At 38.6% G+C, this 22,652-nt stretch overlaps 1 protein-coding gene across 1 annotated transcript in view; it reads right to left on the reverse strand.

Annotated features, from left to right (window-relative positions):
- PRKCZ (protein kinase C zeta) overlaps positions 1 to 22,652 on the reverse strand; it is a 508,310-nt gene that overhangs the window by 475,844 nt on the left and 9,814 nt on the right. Inside the window, exon 2 of the mRNA XM_053690355.1 lies at positions 13,083 to 13,247. Coding sequence (XP_053546330.1) covers positions 13,083 to 13,153 — 71 coding nt within the window. The 5' untranslated portion in view covers positions 13,154 to 13,247. The remainder of the gene's footprint in view (positions 1 to 13,082; positions 13,248 to 22,652) is intronic.

Raw genomic sequence — 22,652 nt, forward strand, 5'->3', positions numbered from 1 at the left:
AAAGTGAACAATTTTTTGTATTTGATCGCATTTGGCGGTGAAATGGTGGCATGAAATATACCAAAATTGGCCTAGATCAATACTTTGGGATGTCTTCTAAAAAAAAATATATACATGTCAAGGGATATTCAGGGATTCCTGAAAGATATCAGTGTCCCAATGTAACTAGCGCTAATCTTGAATAAAATGGTTTGGAAATAGCAAAGTGCTACTTGTATTTATGGCTTTATAACTTGCAAAAAAAGCAAAGAACGTGTAAACCTTGGGTATTTCTAAAATCAGGAAAAAATTTAGAAAATATTTAGCATGGGTGTTTTTTAGTGGTTGTAGATGTGCAACAGATTTTGGGGGTCAAAGTTAGAAAAAGTGTGTTTTTTTCCATTTTTTTCTCATATTTTATAATTTTTTTTATAATAAATTATAAGATATGATGAAAATAATGGTATCTTTGGAAAGTCCATTTAATGGCGAGAAAAACGGTATATAATATGTGTGGGTACAGTAAATGAGCAAGAGGAAAATTACAGCTAAACACAAACACCGCAAAAATGTAAAAATAGCCATGGTCCCAAACGGACAGAAAATGGAAAAGTGCTGTGGTCATTAAGGGGTTAATATAACAGTGTTGGTTATGCAAAACTAGGGAATGGGTAATAAAAGTATTATCTATCTTTTAAAACTATACATATTCTGGTGTAGACTGTCCCTTTAAATGAAACTCTCGTTAGTAATTGTACTAAAATGGATAAAAACTCAGTTGCAATACGCCTGTGTTTATATGAAATATCATCCACTGCTGATTTTACAGTACAGTGATATGCACTTTCTAGGTACATCAGGATTCCAATAAGCCAAAATTAATTAATAAACCTGTTGAAACATACAAAACGTGAAGAATACCTTTTGAAAATTAAGCCAGAAGTGTTTAATATTACATTCAAGCAAGATAAAAGAATTTAATTTGAAAGCGTTTCAACTATAGTTTTAGATAGCAGAGAAGAAAATATTTCATCTGTCTTCAATTGAAGAGAAATTAATTATATTTTTGAAACGGCTTCTTGTTTCAACAGAACATGAGAATAAAGTAGACCTTCGGAACAGACACAAGTGATTATACTGTTCTAAAACATTTGTATTCAAAAACTGTATTACAAAATGTTTTGTTTTTTCTCTCAACACATGAATAAACTATATTTAAATGTATTTGATCTTTGTTTTCAAGCAACTTTTAATCAGGTATGGAACTTTCATCACAACACCCTGTTCTGTAGCAAAATTTCAGATAAAACTTAAAGGGACAGTGTACTGTAAAATTGGTTTCCCCATTTTGGGCCAGAATTCAAGTGGAGCGCTATTTAGTGCTCCCGCTCGAGCGTTAACTGCACTAGAAACAGAATTTATGTTTACCTGATAAATTACTTTCTCCAACGGTGTGTCCGGTCCACGGCGTCATCCTTACTTGTGGGATATTCTCTTCCCCAACAGGAAATGGCAAAGAGCCCAGCAAAGCTGGTCACATGATCCCTCCTAGGCTCCGCCTACCCCAGTCATTCGACCGACGTTAAGGAGGAATATTTGCATAGGAGAAACCATATGATACCGTGGTGACTGTAGTTAAAGAAAATAAAATATCAGACCTGATTAAAAACCAGGGCGGGCCGTGGACCGGACACACCGTTGGAGAAAGTAATTTATCAGGTAAACATAAATTCTGTTTTATCCAAAATAGGTGTGTCCGGTCCACGGCGTCATCCTTACTTGTGGGAACCAATACCAAAGCTTTAGGACACGGATGAAGGGAGGGAGCAAATCAGGTCACCTAAATGGAAGGCACCACGGCTTGCAAAACCTTTCTCCCAAAAATAGCCTCAGAAGAAGCAAAAGTATCAAACTTATAAAATTTGGTAAAAGTGTGCAGTGAAGACCAAGTCGCTGCCCTACATATCTGATCAACAGAAGCCTCGTTCTTGAAGGCCCATGTGGAAGCCACAGCCCTAGTGGAATGAGCTGTGATTCTTTCGGGAGGCTGCCGTCCGGCAGTCTCGTAAGCCAATCTGATGATGCTTTTAATCCAAAAAGAGAGAGAGGTAGAAGTTGCTTTTTGACCTCTCCTTTTACCGGAATAAACAACAAACAAGGAAGATGTTTGTCTAAAATCCTTTGTAGCATCTAAATAGAATTTTAGAGCGCGAACAACATCCAAATTGTGCAACAAACGTTCCTTCTTCGAAACTGGTTTCGGACACAGAGAAGGTACGATAATCTCCTGGTTAATGTTTTTGTTAGAAACAACTTTTGGAAGAAAACCAGGTTTAGTACGTAAAACCACCTTATCTGCATGGAACACCAGATAAGGAGGAGAACACTGCAGAGCAGATAATTCTGAAACTCTTCGAGCAGAAGAAATTGCAACCAAAAACAAAACTTTCCAAGATAATAACTTAATATCAACGGAATGTAAGGGTTCAAACGGAACCCCCTGAAGAACCGAAAGAACTAAGTTGAGACTCCAAGGAGGAGTCAAAGGTTTGTAAACAGGCTTGATTCTGACCAGAGCCTGAACAAAGGCTTGAACATCTGGCACAGCTGCCAGCTTTTTGTGAAGAAACAGAGACAAGGCAGAAATCTGTCCCTTCAGGGAACTGGCAGATAATCCTTTTTCCAATCCTTCTTGAAGGAAGGATAGAATCTTAGGAATCTTAACCTTGTCCCAAGGGAATCCTTTAGATTCACACCAACAGATATATTTTTTCCAAATTTTGTGGTAAATCTTTCTAGTTGCAGGCTTTCTGGCCTGAACAAGAGTATCGATAACAGAATCTGAGAACCCTCGCTTCGATAAGATCAAGCGTTCAATCTCCAAGCAGTCAGCTGGAGTGAGACCAGATTCGGATGTTCGAACGGACCCTGAACAAGAAGGTCTCGTCTCAAAGGTAGCTTCCATGGTGGAGCCGATGACATATTCACCAGATCTGCATACCAAGTCCTGCGTGGCCACGCAGGAGCTATCAAGATCACCGACGCCCTCTCCTGATTGATCCTGGCTACCAGCCTGGGGATGAGAGGAAACGGCGGGAACACATAAGCTAGTTTGAAGGTCCAAGGTGCTACTAGTGCATCCACTAGAGCCGCCTTGGGATCCCTGGATCTGGACCCGTAGCAAGGAACTTTGAAGTTCTGACGAGAGGCCATCAGATCCATGTCTGGAATGCCCCACAGTTGAGTGACTTGGGCAAAGATTTCCGGATGGAGTTCCCACTCCCCCGGATGCAATGTCTGACGACTCAGAAAATCCGCTTCCCAATTTTCCACTCCTGGGATGTGGATAGCAGACAGGTGGCAGGAGTGAGACTCCGCCCATAGAATGATTTTGGTCACTTCTTCCATCGCTAGGGAACTCCTTGTTCCCCCCTGATGGTTGATGTACGCAACAGTTGTCATGTTGTCTGATTGAAACCGTATGAACTTGGCCCTCCCAGAATATTTATCGGTAGAAGAGATTCTTCCCGAGACCAAAGACCCTGAGCTTTCAGGGATCCCCAGACCGCGCCCCAGCCCATCAGACTGGCGTCGGTCGTGACAATGACCCACTCTGGTCTGCGGAAGGTCATCCCTTGTGACAGGTTGTCCAGGGACAGCCACCAACGGAGTGAGTCTCTGGTCCTCTGATTTACTTGTATCTTCGGAGACAAGTCTGTATAGTCCCCATTCCACTGATTGAGCATGCACAGTTGTAATGGTCTTAGATGAATGCGCGCAAAAGGAACTATGTCCATTGCCGCTACCATCAAACCTATCACTTCCATGCACTGCGCTATGGAAGGAAGAGGAACGGAATGAAGTATCCGACAAGAGTCTAGAAGTTTTGTTTTTCTGGCTTCTGTCAGAAAAATCCTCATTTCTAAGGAGTCTATTATTGTTCCCAAGAAGGGAACCCTTGTTGACGGAGATAGAGAACTCTTTTCCACGTTCACTTTCCATCCGTGAGATCTGAGAAAGGCCAGGACAATGTCCGTGTGAGCCTTTGCTTGAGGAAGGGACGACGCTTGAATCAGAATGTCGTCCAAGTAAGGTACTACGGCAATGCCCCTTGGTCTTAGCACAGCTAGAAGGGACCCTAGTACCTTTGTGAAAATCCTTGGAGCAGTGGCTAATCCGAAAGGAAGCGCCACGAACTGGTAATGCTTGTCCAGGAATGCGAACCTTAGGAACCGATGATGTTCCTTGTGGATAGGAATATGTAGATACGCATCCTTTAAATCCACCGTGGTCATGAATTGACCTTCCTGGATGGAAGGAAGAATTGTTCGAATGGTTTCCATCTTGAACGATGGAACCTTGAGAAACTTGTTTAAGATCTTGAGATCTAAGATTGGTCTGAACGTTCCCTCTTTTTTGGGAACTATGAACAGATTGGAGTAGAACCCCATCCCTTGTTCTCCTAATGGAACAGGATGAATCACTCCCATTTTTAACAGGTCTTCTACACAATGTAAGAATGCCTGTCTTTTTATGTGGTCTGAAGACAACTGAGACCTGTGGAACCTCCCCCTTGGGGGAAGCCCCTTGAACTCCAGAAAATAACCTTGGGAGACTATTTCTAGCGCCCAAGGATCCAGAACATCTCTTGCCCAAGCCTGAGCGAAGAGAGAGAGTCTGCCCCCCACCAGATCCGGTCCCGGATCGGGGGCCAACATTTCATGCTGTCTTGGTAGCAGTGGCAGGTTTCTTGGCCTGCTTTCCCTTGTTCCAGCCTTGCATTGGTCTCCAAGCTGGCTTGGCTTGAGAAGTATTACCCTCTTGCTTAGAGGACGTAGCACTTTGGGCTGGTCCGTTTCTACGAAAGGGACGAAAATTAGGTTTATTTTTGGCCTTGAAAGGCCGATCCTGAGGAAGGGCGTGGCCCTTACCCCCAGTGATATCAGAGATAATCTCTTTCAAGTCAGGGCCAAACAGCGTTTTCCCCTTGAAAGGAATGTTAAGTAGCTTGTTCTTGGAAGACGCATCAGCTGACCAAGATTTCAACCAAAGCGCTCTGCGCGCCACAATAGCAAACCCAGAATTCTTAGCCGCTAACCTAGCCAATTGCAAAGTGGCGTCTAAGGTGAAAGAATTAGCCAATTTGAGAGCATTGATTCTGTCCATAATCTCCTCATAAGGAGGAGAATCACTATCGACCGCCTTTACCAGCTCATCGAACCAGAAACACGCGGCTGTAGCGACAGGGACAATGCATGAAATTGGTTGTAGAAGGTAACCCTGCTGAACAAACATCTTTTTAAGTAAACCTTCTAATTTTTTATCCATAGGATCTTTGAAAGCACAACTATCTTCTATGGGTATAGTGGTGCGTTTGTTTAAGGTGGAAACCGCTCCCTCGACCTTGGGGACTGTCTGCCATAATTCCTTTCTGGGGTCGACCATAGGAAACAATTTTTTAAATATGGGGGGAGGGACGAAAGGAATACCGGGCCTTTCCCATTCTTTATTTACAATGTCCGCCACCCGCTTGGGTATAGGAAAAGCTTCTGGGAGCCCCGGGACCTCTAGGAACTTGTCCATTTTACAAAGTTTCTCTGGGATGACCAACTTGTCACAATCATCCAGAGTGGATAATACCTCCTTAAGCAGAATGCGGAGATGTTCCAACTTAAATTTAAACGTAATCACATCAGGTTCAGCTTGTTGAGAAATGTTCCCTGAATCAGTAATTTCTCCCTCAGACAAAACCTCCCTGGCCCCATCAGACTGGTTTAGGGGCCCTTCAGAACCATTATTATCAGCGTCGTCATGCTCTTCAGTATCTAAAACAGAGCAGTCGCGCTTACGCTGATAAGTGTTCATTTTGGCTAAAATGTTTTTGACAGAATTATCCATTACAGCCGTTAATTGTTGCATAGTAAGGAGTATTGGCGCGCTAGATGTACTAGGGGCCTCCTGAGTGGGCAAGACTCGTGTAGACGAAGGAGGGAATGATGCAGTACCATGCTTACTCCCCTCACTTAAGGAATCATCTTGGGCATCATTGTCATTGTCACATAAATCACATTTATTTAAATGAGAAGGAACTCTGGCTTCCCCACATTCAGAACACAGTCTATCTGGTAGTTCAGACATGTTAAACAGGCATAAACTTGATAACAAAGTACAAAAAACGTTTTAAAATAAAACCGTTACTGTCACTTTAAATTTTAAACTGAACACACTTTATTACTGCAATTGCGAAAAAATATGAAGGAATTGTTCAAAATTCACCAAAATTTCACCACAGTGTCTTAAAGCCTTAAAAGTATTGCACACCAAATTTGGAAGCTTTAACCCTTAAAATAACGGAACCGGAGCCGTTTTTAACTTTAACCCCTTTACAGTCCCTGGTATCTGCTTTGCTGAGACCCAACCAAGCCCAAAGGGGAATACGATACCAAATGACGCCTTCAGAAAGTCTTTTCTAAGTATCAGAGCTCCTCACACATGCGACTGCATGTCATGCCTCTCAAAAACAAGTGCGCAACACCGGCGCGAAAATGAGGCTCTGCCTATGATTTGGGAAAGCCCCTAAAGAATAAGGTGTCTAAAACAGTGCCTGCCGATATAATCTTATCAAAGTACCCAGATTAAATGATTCCTCAAGGCTAAATATGTGTTAATAATGAATCGATTTAGCCCAGAAAAAGTCTACAGTCTTAATAAGCCCTTGTGAAGCCCTTATTTACTATCTTAATAAACATGGCTTACCGGATCCCATAGGGAAAATGACAGCTTCCAGCATTACATCGTCTTGTTAGAATGTGTCATACCTCAAGCAGTAAGAGACTGCTCACTGTTCCCCCAACTGAAGTTAATTGCTCTCAACAGTCCTGTGTGGAACAGCCATGGATTTTAGTAACGGTTGCTAAAATCATTTTCCTCATACAAACAGAAATCTTCATCTCTTTTCTGTTTCTGAGTAAATAGTACATACCAGCACTATTTTAAAATAACAAACTCTTGATTGAATAATAAAAACTACAGTTAAACACTAAAAAACTCTAAGCCATCTCCGTGGAGATGTTGCCTGTACAACGGCAAAGAGAATGACTGGGGTAGGCGGAGCCTAGGAGGGATCATGTGACCAGCTTTGCTGGGCTCTTTGCCATTTCCTGTTGGGGAAGAGAATATCCCACAAGTAAGGATGACGCCGTGGACCGGACACACCTATGTTGGAGAAAGTAAGGTTTTTGTGCTCATCGGATTACGCTCGTATTACTAGTTGAAAGTAAACTGTTTTCAATAGCGCACTAACCTGACAAGAGCAAAAAGCCGAACTTAGATTATTGCGTGCGCGTTCACGTATTCCCCCGTAGATGTCAATAGAGCAAAAAAAGTTGAAAAAAAGTAACACCCAACTCGTGCGCAAAACCCGATCGCATATTCTCATGTGTGCTAACCCAACATAAAAATTTCACATTCCAATGTTCATCAAGCTTGTAGTGATATCAGACTTCCTTATAACTCAAATGCTTCCTTTTCTTATCTCTGTCTGTAAACAATACTTAAAAATAACAATTAAAAATGTAAACAAAATCTCCATTGTTTCAGCAGAAGTAATAATATTAAAAGAAAGAGTAAAGTTAAATTTAAAATTAAACTTTACTGCTAAGTATAGAGCATGTAATTTATAAAATATTTCATATTTACTTTTATTATCAATTTTAATTTGTTCTTTGGGTATCCTTTGTTGAAAAGCTTGGTGACTGCACATATATGCTTTGTCATTGGCTTACCCCATGTGTTCAGCTAGCTCCCAGTAGTGATTTTACTCTTCAAAGGATAATAAGAGAAGCAAATTTTATAATAGAAATAAAAGTTGTTTAAAATTGCACGCTCTATCTGAATCATGAAAGTTGAATACTTACTTTACTACCCCTTTAAATATAAAAAAATTTTGCACAATACCATGTGCAGGAGTTCATCAGAGTTAAGCAGCTGGTGCCGTGCAATTGACAAACTAATCGCAGACCACCTAATCAATGATGAGATTAGTTGCTAACTATTTTTATGATCAATCTTTCCGATTAGTTGTTGTAGTCTTAGGGGCCGATTTAACATCGGTCTGTCCGACATGATCCGCTTAGCGGATTATGTCCGACAGACATCGATAAATGCAGACCATGTTGCACAAGCAGTTCTTGTGAACTGCTTGTGCAATGCCGCCCCTGTAGATTTGCGAACAATTGGCTGCTAGCAGGGGGTTTCAATCAACACGATCGTATTTGATCGGGTTGATTGCCGTCCACCACTCAGAGCAGGCAGACCAGTTAAGGAGCAGCAGTCTTAAGACCGCTACTTCTTAACTGCTGTTTCCGGCGAGCCTAAAGGCTCGCACGGAAACAGGACAAGTTGGCCCCATTCTGGCCATAGTAAATCGGCCCCCTAGTGTGAACTTAGTAGTATTTACAGCAGTATTTCTCGGACTGTCATTTTGGAAAACTATTCAATTTCTCTCTTTCATAATTACAGATGTCCAACACAGTGCATTTTTAAGAATGTAACATATATCATGGAGGCTGGAGCAGTTACTGATGAAACAGTCAGCTGACTGAGAAACGCGTTGCAATAAAACATTCTTTTGCAGAGTTGATAGCTCCAGTATTTCTTTGTGCAGTGCTGGTCTGATATGTATTTTGTAAGCATGGTTTCAGTATCTCTGTTTTAGAACCCTCTGCTTTATTATCAGCTGGACGTTTGCCGGAGGAAACAGCCTGTTACAGTACACTACATACAGGGAGCAGATTACCGGCGTGCCAGGAAGCTGGAGACTATGAACCAGCCTGCGCTTATTGCACCATTGTTTTTGGTGCCATCATAAAGTCCTTTTCTTCTCTGAATGTCACATATTTAAAATTTACAAGATTAACTATGTGGTGCCCCTTTTTTCCTTATGTCTTCTAGAATACCTGGCTGGCTATACAACTGAAAGTAGACCAGTCTGAGCATGGAATCTTCTACTATTGGACTCTTATATTATTAAACATATTATTTATTTTAGTTGTTTTTATCCTTCTTTGAATGTTTTTATTGCATTATTTGTAATAATATTGTTTGGCGCCCCCTATAATCTACTCATTAGTGGGTAGTTTCATTATACTGTTGAGATTACCTACAATGCTCAAGAAGCAAATCACTCGTGCACACCTCCCCACATTTATGATTGGTTCTGCAAGGCTCAGGAGGTTAAAAAGGACCCACCGCTATTTTGTGAGCAGGCTCGAGTCAACTGGGGCGGGGTCACACAGGTGGATACTAGAAAGAGTCATGTCTGGGTTTTTAAAATGAGGGAGAAATAAAGTGACTGTGCCTGCACATAACAGATGCATGCTCCCTCTTAAGCCCTGGGGCAAGCATCCCGATTGGATGTTTAAAGTCCCCTGCAGCAGGATGTGGCTACTTAGGAATTTTTTTGAGTTAAATATCTTCCTTTTCTACAGAAACAGAATATTAAACATGGGTGTCTCTGGGTCCAGGGGAGTAAGTCCTATGCCTGGCCTATATTTCCAATTCCCAAACTGTGATTTGCAATCTGCAGTCTCACAAAGACACATATGTCTAAGTGTATCCAAGTAACAATACATTTCTGCAAATTATTCATAAGTTACAAACATACAGTATATACAAGTATTACAAAATACTGTTTGGATTTATTCTGTTCCGAGTTACCTGCTGGATGATGTATAAATACGGTTATGATTTCATGTCCTCAAAATAATATTTTCCTGATGACTGCATACTGATTTTATTGTTCCTTACTGCTGATGGAATTACGCATGGATAATTATTTACAACCCTATTACAATAAATCTGTTGCTTCCCTATAAAGATTAGTTTATGTTGCATATGGTCTCATAGATCGCTCATTGCAAATTAATTTTTATTCGTCCAGAAATAAAAAAGGAGGATGCAATTATCGATTGTCATTTATAACAAAACACATTATTCCTATATTATGAGTATAATTATTACAACATGTATATTGCTACATACAGTATAACAATGAATTAAAAAATAATAATAATAAACATATTTATAAATACATACAGATAATATTATAAATAGGGGCGTATTTTGGCCTAGGCCAACAAATTTGGAGCGGTATTTCTATCACCTGATTGGCAATCCTCAAATGTTTATATATATGAAAAAGGGACTGTGTACTCTGGCAAGAAGCTAAAAAGATTTCATTGTATTTAAACTTGCTGCAGGAACGCTCTTTATCTCTTTTCCACACCCCACTGAGAGGTTAATTTCTGCTGCTGCCTTTTGTTTACATAGTCTTTCTTTAACCAATACTGCAACACTTTAGTACATTTCAACATGTACAATTAAAGGGACATCATACACTAGATTTTTCTTTGCATAAATGTTTTGTAGATGATCTATTTATACAGCCCATACAGCTTTGTTTTTTTTAAATGTTTAGTTTTGCTTATTTTTAAATAACATTGTTCTGATTTTCAGACTCCTAACCAAGCCAAAAGTTTTAGGAGAATACTGACATATACCTACTCCTGCTTGCTCCTGTTTGTGTAAAGAGTCTTTGCATATGCAGAGGAAGGGGGAGGGGGAAGTGTCTGTTATTTCCCACTTGCAAATGAGTTAAACACATAGTTAAAGTTAGCTGCAGAACAGCAATGCACTACTGGAAGCTAGCTAAACACATCTTTGTGAGCCAACGACAAGTGGCATATGTGTGTAGCCACCAATCACCAGCTATCTCCCTGTAGTGCATTGCTGCTCCTGAACCTAGCTAAAAAACAATATCAGAACAAAGTAAATTTGATAATAGAAGCAAATTGAAAAGTATCTCCATCTGAATTATGAAAGGTTAATTTTTATGTTCTTCCAAAGGCAAGTTGTTACAGTGTAATGTCCTTTTAATTCTGTTACAAATCAGTGCTCCCTGGTTAGTTAGCATAGGGTCTCTAGCTATAAGAAATATACAAGGCACATACAAGCTAGGGTACTAAATCATTTAAAAGGGACAGTAAACACCTTGTAATTACAAGACATTTCTGTTGTGTTGCTATAGAATAACATATCAGCCAAGTCTTAATGTTTTTAAAACAAATTAAAGGGACAGTCAAGTCCAAAAAATAAACTTTCATGATTCAGATAGGGCATGTAATTTAAACAACTTTCCAATTTACTTTTATCATCAATTTTGCTTTGTTCTCCTGGTATTGTTAGTTGAAAGCTAAACCTAGGTAGGATCATATGCTAATTTCTTAGACCTTGAAGGCCACCTCTTATCTTAATGCATTGTGAAAGTTTTTCAACACTAGAGGGCGTTATTTCATGTGTACCATATAGATAATATTGAGTTCACGCACCTGGATTTACCTTGGCGTCAGCACTGATTGGCTAAAATGCATGTCTGTCAAAAGAACTGAAATAAGGGGGCAGTCTGCAGAGGCTTAGATACAAGGTAATTACAGAGGTAAAAAGTGTATTTATATAACTGTGTTAGTTATGCAAAACTGGGGAATGGGTAATAAAGGGATTATCTTTCTTTATAAACAATAACAATTATGGTGTTGACTGTCCCTTTAACATCATTTTTTCAGCAACTATTTATCAACGGCTAAACTGCACTCACCATTTGCCTTATTCGGAGGAGCCAAACGGGCTTAGTCAGCAAACTACCAGACTAGCCACTATCATAAATTTAGTATAAAATGCATTTATTTGCAGCTGTTATAATTAGGGACAGATATATAGCAGACATAACCTTGAAAACTCAGCAAGGGTGCATTGCAAGTGATGAGTATTAGAAATGGCTCTATTTACAAAGCTAAATTACATGAAAAGGGGATAAAATAAATTATGAAAATATTTTAAATATATTGCAAAGTTTCATTATGCATAACTAAACATTTATATAAAAATCTCAAAGGTGTTAACTGTCCTTTTAAAAGGTACATGATACCCACATTTTAAAGCACAACAGCTGTAAAAACCTTACTAGAAAATATCACCTAAAATGTAAAAAAAAAAAAGATATTTTACCTCAAAATTTCCTTAGTGGTCACATCTCATTGTAAAGGAACTTTAAGCAGCCAATCAGGATGCTAGTCCCAGGACTTGCAAGGGAGCATGCATCATGTTCTTTAGCTCCTCGTTTAACATGAAATCTCATGAGATTACAATCACATTGCAATAAGCAGTGTCACATCAGCACTGATGAATCTGATTGGTGACTTTTTGGTGGGTTTCTGAAGGATCACTTTTAAGGTAAAATATCTTCATTTTTAACATAGAGCTGTTCAATGGTATTTTCTTGTCCAGTTTTTATAGTTATACAGCATCACTCTCAAGTGATTTGGCATATGGGAATTATGTCCCTTTAATTAGACCTCAGACTGTAAACTAAAGGTAATGTTTCCACACTGCATCCCTGACAAAAGAGCAAGGTGACATAAATGTCCATCAATTTCAAGAAAAAAGACTTTAATTGATAAATGGCCACTATGGTAACCCAATAAAATATTTATTCCTGGTTACTCAGGACAGCTCAGCTTTCCCCCCCCCCAGACAACCACAAATGAGTTAAGAATGGAGGTAGCCATAAGGAACTAGAGGGTCTCAAACTGTCCGGTATTTTGCAGGACGGTCAGGTTTTGGGAACTTTGATCACACCACAGATTCACATAGTAAAATCTGAACAGAAATGCTATGGCTGTGTAGCCACACCCCCAGACTGCACTGGGAAATGCTATGGCTGTGTAGCCACACCCCCAGACTCCACTGGGAAATGCTATGGCTGTGTAGAATAAAATAAATTAATTAAATAATGAATTATAAAAAAAAGTGCTTGAAGCTATGAGGGAGGAATGTGCTAGGGGCTAGAGGAAGGTTTTACTACACTGAAAGGAATTTACATTAAATAATCAGACTTCAGAATTTTGCAGTCATAACAATAACATCAATATAACATTTCAGAACTATTATTAAAAAAAAAAAACAAACAACCTTCTCTTAAGTACTAATTTCACATGATATAAAAAAGCATTAGAGTATAAAACATGATATTTATTTTGTAATCTTACCCATTGTAGTGCGCTTTCACTTTGATGAAGTCTTTTGTTAAATCCATTTTTGACCCCATCCTGCTTGGCATGATATTATAATACTCCAGTACCCGTACTGTAATACTCCAATAACAGTGTTGTCAGCAGAAAATGAGCTTCACAGACAGCATCCACCGTATTCACCTAAACATAGGGAACAAACACAAAATAACTTTTTAAATTAAAATATTTTCTATTGTAATAAAATTATAAATTAATTAAAGTAAATATTGTTAAATTATTAGCCTACAGTAGCATAAAACAACACAACAATCTATAAATTTAAAATTATATATACACACACACACATATATATATATATATATATATATATATATATATATATATATATATATATATACACACACATATATATATATATATATATATATATATATATATATATATATATATATATATATATATATATATATATATATATATATATACACACACATATATATATATATATATATCACATACATACATACAGTGCGGAGTCACCACATTAAACATATATATACGATGCACTCTAATTCTCCGATCTTCACTATCTTTTTTGCCTCCGCCTGGAGGGGTTCAAGGGGGGCAATGCCCCCCCTGTAAACCTCATTACCCAAGGATCACTTGGGGTGGATGCCAGAGGATCGGCAGGGCGCCTTCCTTGAAACCCCCAGGAGGAGGCAAAATAAATAGCGTAGCTGGGGGAATTAAAGTACATCAGGCTTTACCCACAGCCGCTTACTTTACCCTTAACACATATACATATATACAGGTAGCCCTCAGTTTACGCCGGGGTTAGGTTCCAGAAGGAATGGTTGTAAATCGAAACCGTTGTAAATTGAAACCCAGTTTATAATGTAAGTCAATGGAAAGTGAGTTAGGTTCCTGGCCCCTCTCAAAATTGTCGTAAGTAACACCTAATACAATATTTTTAAAGCTTTGAAATGAAGACTTTAAATGCTAAACAGCATTATAAACCTAATAAAATAATCACACAACAGAGAATATATAATTAAACTAAGTTAAATGAACAAAAATATTTACTAAGCAGCATTATAAACATAATAAAATAATCACACAACACAGACTTCACTTGCATTTTTCTGAAAACAGTTCTTTCTATGCATTCCAATCTGGACTGATTTATAGACAGGAAGATCTTGATCCTTTGAAATCTGCTCGATAGCTCAGGTCTGGTTAAACTGATTAATATCAGCTTGCTTGGCTTTGCTGCAACACAAGTGGGCAGCTCCACCTACTGGCTATTTTAATAAAAGCACTGCTTCAATGCTTTTCAATAGCAGTCACATGACTGGGAAAAAAGGTTGTTATTCTGAAACAGTGTAAATTGAACCGTTGTAAACCGAGGGACACCTATATATATATATATATATATATATATATATATATATATATATATATATATACATATATATATATATACATATATATATACATATATATATACATATATACACACATATACACACATATACACACATATACACACACACACACAAACATATACACACACTGTAAAAGGCGTCCTGCAGCTACGCCCTTGATGTAGGCAAGGATCGGCCTGGGGGGCATACCTTGCAACTTAGGCAGTCCCCCATGATCCGATCCCGGCCTTGAAATCACGTGATAGACGATCGTATGATTTAATTTTACTAGTGTTCTGATGTGAACACTATTATACCGGCACACAGGGGGGGTGTTTTGGATAGCAGAAAATATCATATTAGAATAGAAAGTATTACACTGCCCCCACCCGGCTACTTTATAATACCCACCCGGCTGGCAAAATGTTTTTGGAGAACACTGTATATGATATACAGTATCTAACAAAAGTGAGTACACCCCTCACATTTTTGTAAATATTTTATTATCTTCTCATGTGACAACACTGAAGAAATTACACTTTGTTACAATGTAAAGTAGTGAGTGTACAGCCTTTATAACAGTGTAAATTGGCCGTCCCCTCAAAATATCTCAACACACAGCCATTAATGTCTAAACCGTTGGCAACAAAAATGAGTACACCCCTAAGTGGAAATGTCCAAATTGGGCCCAATTAGCCATTTTCCCTCCCCAGTGTCATGTGACTCGTTAGTTTTACAGGGTCTCAGGTGTGAATGGGGGGCTGGTGTGTTAAATTTAGTGTTATCGCTCTCACACTCTCTCATACTGGTCACTGGAAGTTCAATATGGCACCTCATGGCAAAGAACTCTCTGAGGTTCTGAAAAAAAGAATTGTTGCTCTACAAAAAGATGGCCTAGGCTATAAGAAGATTGCCAAGACCCTGAAACTGAGCTGCAGCACGGTGGGCAAGACCATACAGCGGTTTCACAGGACAGGCTCCACTCAGAACAGTCCTCACCATGGTCGACCAAAGAAGTTGAGTGCACATGCTCAGCATCATATCCAGAGGTTGTCTTTGGGTAATAGACGTATGAGTGCTGCCAGCATTGCTGCAGAGGTTGAAGGGGTGAGGGGGTCAGCCTGTCAGTGCTCAGACCATACGCCGCACACTGCATCAAAAAGGTGTGCATGGCTGTCGTCCCAGAAGGAAGCCTCTTTTAAAGATGATGCACAAGAAAGCCCGCAAACAGTTTATGAAGACAAGCAGACTAAGGACATGGATTACTGGAACCATGTCCTGTGGTCCGATGAGACCAAGATAAACTTATTTGTGTTAGATGGTGTCAAGCGTGTGTGGCGGCAACCAGGTGAGTAGTACAAAGACAAGTGTGTCTTGCCTACAGTCAAGCATGGTGGTGGGAGTGTCATTGTCTGGGCCTGCATGAGTGCTGCTGGCACTAGGGAGCTACAGTTCATTGAGGGAACCATGAATGCCAACATGTACTGTGACATACAGAAGCAGAGCATGATCCCCTCTCCTCGGAGACTGGGCCGCAGGGCAGTATTCCAACATGATAACGACCCCAAACACACCTCCAAGACGACCACTGCCTTGCTAAAGAAGCTGAGGGTAAAGGTGATGGACTGGCCAAGCATGTCTCCAGACCTAAACCCTATTGAGCATCTGTGGGTTATCCTCAAACGGAAGGTGGGGGAGCGAAAGGTCTCTAACATCCACCAGCTCTGTGATGTTGTCATGGAGGAGTAGAAGAGGACTCCAGTGGCAACCTGTGAAGCTCTGATCAACTCCATGCCCAAGAGGGTTAAGGCAGTGCTGGAAAATAATGGTGGCCACACAAAATATTAACACTTTTGGCCCAATTTGAACATTTCCACTTAGGGGTGTACTCACTTTTGTTGCCAGTGGTTTAGACATGAATAGCTGCGTGCTGAGTTATTTTGAGGGGACAGCAAATTTACACTTATACAGGCTGTACACTCACTACTTTACATTGTAGCAAAGTGTCATTTCTTCAGTGTTGTCACATGAAAAGATATAATAAAATATTTACAAAAATGTGAGGGGTGTACTCACTTTTGTGAGATACTGTATATTTATGTTTTAAATAATATTTCTAGCTCATAGGTATGGCCAAAAACTCCTCGATACTAAATTTATGGGCTGTCTCCTAGACCAGTGTTTCCCAACCCGCGGTCCTCAAGTACCCCCAACAGGCCTGGTTTTCATTATAGCTGAACCAGTGCACAGGTGAAGTAATCAGCTGATCAGTAACCAACCTGCTCTCATCCATCAGCTGATTATTTCACCTGTGCTCTAGTTCAGCTACAATAAAAACCAGGACTATTGGGGGTACTTGAGGACCGCGGTTGGAAAACACTGTCTTAGACGATGAACAAGAACTCTGATCTATGCATAGACTTATCTTGATAAAAAATATTCTGTGCGGTTCATTTCTTAACGTTTGTCATTTTGCTAGGATCAGCAAGTAAAAAAAAAAAAAACATGTCCTAAGAATGTCCCTTTAAAGCAGGTTGTTATATAGAGAGGTTTAGATCATTAAATATCTGGCAAATAACAGGGTTAGGGAGTTAAATGAGCCACACCTATTTATACTTTAAAAAAAAAAAAAAAATTGCTTCCTGTTTCTTGTATTCACCACTTTAAGAAATTGAAAGTGCAAAGTACATCAAAGGTGATATTTATTAACTAACCTTATAGCCATAAAAGCACTGAAGCACATAACATCCCAAATAACTGTTAGAAGACGTCTAAGTCTATTTGCTAATGTGCATTATGAAAAAGACTTTCTTGTGTGCAGAGTTATTAACAAGCAAAGCAATTGTACACAATTATGAGCAGGGCTGTCCTTAACCTTTTAACGCCGTTATGCCGTTCTATTCCGTCATAATTACACTGGGCTTTAAAGCCGTTATGACGGAATAGAACGTCATAACAAACGGCTGTCCTGAAGCCTTCTATGCTTCTAGGACTTGATCGCGGTCTGGAGGGCGTTCCTAGGGTTGTAGGGACGCCCCCCAGATGCGATCCAATAATTGAAATCTCGCAATCGTATGCACAATCGCGTAGTTTCAATTTGTCTACATCGGAACAGGTGTTCCGATGTAGGCACTTTCACCCTGTCACTAAAGGGTTAAAAGGGACACTAAACCCTATTATTTTTTTCTTTCATGATTCAGATAGAACATGCAATCTAATTTACTCCTATTATCAAATTTTCTTTGTTTCTTGGTATCTTTATTTGAAAAAACAGGAATGAAAGCTTTGGAGCCAGCCTATTTTTGGTTCAGTACCCTGGATAGCGCTTGCTGATTGGTGACTAAATGTAACAAGCAGCTATCCAGGGTGCTGAACCAAAAATGGGCCGGCTCCAAAGCTTTCATTCCTGCTTTTTCAAATAAAAATACTAAGAGAACGAAGAAAAATTGATAATGGGAGTAAATTAGAAAGTTGCTTAAAATGACATGTTCTATCCGAATCACGAGAGAAAAAAAGTTGGGTTTAGTATCCCTTTAATTCATTTATTCACACATAAAGTGGAGCCATATTAAAGGGACATGAAACACAATTATTTTCTTTCACGATTCAGATAGAACATGCCATTTGAAACGTTCCAATTTATTTCCATTAACAAAATGTGCACAGTCTTTTTATAGTTACAAATTTGCTTCATTTTTTTAGCCAATAACAGGTGGTGGCTGCACATATATACCTATCAGCAGCTAGCTCACAGTAGTGCTTTGCTGCTCATAAGCCTACCTAGGTATGCTTTTCAACAAATGATATCAACAGAACAAAACAAATTAGATCATAGAAGTAAATTGGAAAGTTGTTTAAAACTGCTTGCTTTTTCTGAATTATGAAATATTTTGGGTTTCATGTCCCTTTAAGTGCTGGTTGATCAATAGTCTCATTGCATCAAGTTGAAGAAAGAAACAACCAATTAGTCCATGGGTAATTTCCTTTCTTGTATATACCATATACTATATGCCAATACTAGCTAATTCATGACAAATGGGAAAGTCTAATAGTGAAACTGAGAAAGAAAAACTAGAAAAATGTTACATAGAAGAATAAATATGGTGATCGATAATAAGATGACCCTTCATATGGTGATCGATAATAAGATGACCCTTCATATGGTGATCGATAATAAGATGACCCTTCATATGGTTCTTCAAGTGTGAAGAAATTAATTTAGCAGCTAGCGCAAGCCTAACATTTTATCACAAATTTGTAGAACCAGAATTGGTAAAAACCCAAGCCATTCAAGGATAAGGAGATAGCTAGATAGAGACAGACAAGACAAGGAGGCAGAGAGACAGAGAGAGATTGAGACGAGAGAGACGAGACATGGAGACAGAGAGAGAGATGAGAATCAGTCCGCATCCACTGCGAAATCAAACACATGTATTAAGCGATGTACATAACTACCAAATAGGAGCTCAGTTTTAAAAAATTTCACCAAGTAAATTCTTTTTTTGCATAACTCCAAATGAAATTACAATTGGAAAAAATGCCCAATTTTAAGAAAGTCACAATGGAAAATACATAAATAAAAATCAATCATGCCTGTGAATGAAGGGCAAATAATCATGAGGAAATATTAAGCGTGATAAAAGATTTGGTAAACTAGAACGAAGTGCATGTTTACACCCAACTGCTGCTGTAGAACACACGCATGACACTACACAGGCTTAACCCCTTAGTGACCACAGCACTTTTCAATTTTCTGACCGTTTGGGACCAGGGCTATTTTTAAATTTCTGCGGTGTTTGTGTTTAGCTGTAATTTTCCTCTTACTCATTTACTGTACCCACACATATTATATAGCGTTTTTCTCGCCATTAAATTGACTTTATAAAGATACCATTATTTTCATCATATCTTATAATTTACTATAAAAAAAAATTTAAAAATATGATGAAAACAATGGGAAAAAAAACACACTTTTTCTAACTTTGACCCCAAAATCTGTTACACATCTACAACCACCAAAAAACACCCATGCTAAATAGTTTCTAAATTTTGTCCAGAGTTTAGAAATACCCAATGTTTACATGTTCTTTGCTTTTTTTTTGCAAATTATAGGGCAATAAATACAAGTAGCACTTTGCGATTTCCAAACCATTTTTTTTTTTTCAAAATTAGCAATAGTTACATAGGAACACTGATATCTGTCAGGAATCCCTGAATAACCCTTCACATGTATATATTCTTTTTTAATAGACAACCCAAAGTATTGATCTAGGCCCATTTTGGTATATTTCATGCCACCATTTCACTGCCAAATGCGATAAAAAAAAAAAAAAAAACATTAATTTTTTTCACAAACTTTAGGTTTATCACTTGTAGGGTTAATTTTAGCTTTAGTGTAGTGTAGTAGACAACCCAAAGTATTGATCTAGGCCCATTTTGGTATATTTCATGCCACCATTTCACCGCCAAATGTGATCAAATAAAAAAAAATAATAATAATAATCAGTAACTTTTTCACACTTTTTGGTTTCTCACTGAAATTATTTACAAACAACTTGTGCAATCATGGCACAACTGGTTGTAAATGCTTATCTGGGATCCCCTTTGTTCATAAATAGCAGACATATATGGCTTTGGCATTACTTTTTGGTAAATTAGAAGGCCGCTAAATGCCACTGCGCACCACACTTGTATTATGCCCAGCAGTGAAGTGGTTAATTAGGTAGCTTGTAGGGTTAATTTTAGCTTTAGTGTAGAGATCAGCCTCCCACCTGACACATCCCACCACCTGATCCCTTCCTGACCCCCCTCAAACAGCTCTCTTCCCTCCCCAACCTCACAATTGTCACTGCCATCTTAAGTACTGGAAGAAAGTCTGACAGTACTAAAATAAAAAAGGCATTTATTATTATTTTTATTTTTTTTATATATATTTAGTCTGCAGTGATGGATCCCCCTTTAGCTCCAACCTCCCTGATCCCCCCCATACAGCTGTCTAACCCTCTCCCCTCTACCTATTTGCCGCAATCTTGGGTACTGGCAGCCATCTTGGGTACTGGATACACATATGGTGTGGTCATATCTCAACATATACACTCAACACACTTACCATCTAAGATGGACAATTTTATCATCTACATAGCGAATTTTATTTGCACATTTAGTTGTTTATCACTTATTATAGTTACACTACTATTTTCTTACATAAACATTATCATCACTTATGTCTATTCACATGTATGGTACTACAACCATTGTTTTAGTTAGTACACCTTTAGATCATCAAAAGCCCACTATGTAAAGTGAGCAAATTTATACACACACATATGATGTGGTCATATTTCAACATACACACTTAAGCACTTACCATTAAAGATGGTTACTTCATCCGTTTATATAGTGGATTTTATTTGCACATTCTAGTTGTTTATCACTTACTATAGTTATATTTTTATTATTATATTTTATATAAATATTATCATCACTTATGTTTATCCCATATGTAGATATTATTTAGTTATGACATAGTGAAATAGCTTATTAGTAGTAGAACATATGTCTAGGTATTATTCCTTAATTATTAACATAACATGCGTCATTATGACGCCAGCCTATCAGGATGCTTCGGGTAGGCGGAGACCAAAAACGTGCTCTTCTTTCACAAGGAGTAGTTGTCTTGATCGTGGGTAAAGCATATCAGCAATAGCACACGCGCTAAGGTATTACCCCTTACTTATTGACATAATATACGTCACAATGACACTAGCCTATCACGGCACTCCGGGTGGGCGGAGTTAATAATACGCTCTCCTCTGACACGATCAAGGTATCAAATTGTAGGCAAATCGGCCAACATAAATGTTACGAGTATGCAGTTACATATCTATTTATATATCATTGGTAACAGCAACTATAAAAATGTATGTGATACATTTTTAGGGCATTACAAAGGAGTATAACCGTCACCCTTTGTTAGCAAACGTTTAGGTGATGACATTTGTTTTTTTCCAAAGGTGTTTAGAGCGAGACGATCATTCACAAATCACATGTATATGTGTATCAGGTGCAATCATTTATCAATTCTGAGACGAAAGTTACTGATTGGCTTGTAATCCAGGGGGAAGGGGGGGCGTTTTGGGTGAATAGGTAGCGTAGTCATAGGTACAAACTGATAATCTTAATATGACTGATGAAACAGTGTTTACCGAGAAACGCGTTGCATGCATTTTAATTTGAACACTTGGATGACACAGTTTATACCAAGAGTATTTTTTTATATGATGCTTTTAATTAAAAAAAATGTATTTGACCTTTTCTGAAACACTCGAACTGTGCTAAATTCTGAGTCCTAAGTCTACTTTGAGAATCACCCTCTCCCCACTTCACACGCTGAGGATCCTGCGTTTCAGCAGTGCCGGAGTTCAGCTAGCTAGATTGCTGCAAAAGATCCAGCCTGTTTTGTATTGGCATAAGAGATTGCCTTTGGTAAATGTGTGTACCCTGTATGGAATTGCATTGCTTTGAAATAGCGGATTCTGACTGATACGTACAAATGCGGCGCCTCTTTCGTTTTACCATCCCTTTGTAGAGCTTACACATCGTTTGTGTGAAGAAAGAGTGCCACCATCAAGCTTCTGGTCTTTTTGACGATTTCCTATTTGAGAAGAGCGGGTTGCTTAACCGCAGAGACTTTTTCACCTGGAGCTATAAGTATTTATTGTGTATACCTCTTAGACCAATTTTTTGGTCTTCTCAAATGTTCATCAATATATGTGGTAATTTAGTCTTTACTTTTTGTCAATAGTGCCTCTTATTGGATAAGTGTAATTGTGTATATTTATACTATCCTGTGTGTGTAGACTTGCATTTTAGCCTGACTAAGCTCCACAGGAGTGATCACAATGTTATCTATATAGCACACACAAACTAGCGCTGTCTAGCTGTGAAAAACTGTCAAATGATTTCAGATAAGAGGCAGCATTCAAGGGCTTAGAAATTAGCATATGAGCCTACCTAGGTTTAGCTTTCAACAAAGAATAACAAGAGAACAAAACAACATTTGATGATAAAAGTAAATAGGAAAAGTTGTTTAAAATTGCATGCCACATCTTAATCATGAAAGTTTAATTTTGAATTTTCTGCCCCTTTAATGCCATTGATC

Source organism: Bombina bombina, chromosome 8, assembly GCF_027579735.1.
Source record: "Bombina bombina isolate aBomBom1 chromosome 8, aBomBom1.pri, whole genome shotgun sequence".
NCBI classification, from domain to species: domain Eukaryota; kingdom Metazoa; phylum Chordata; class Amphibia; order Anura; family Bombinatoridae; genus Bombina; species Bombina bombina.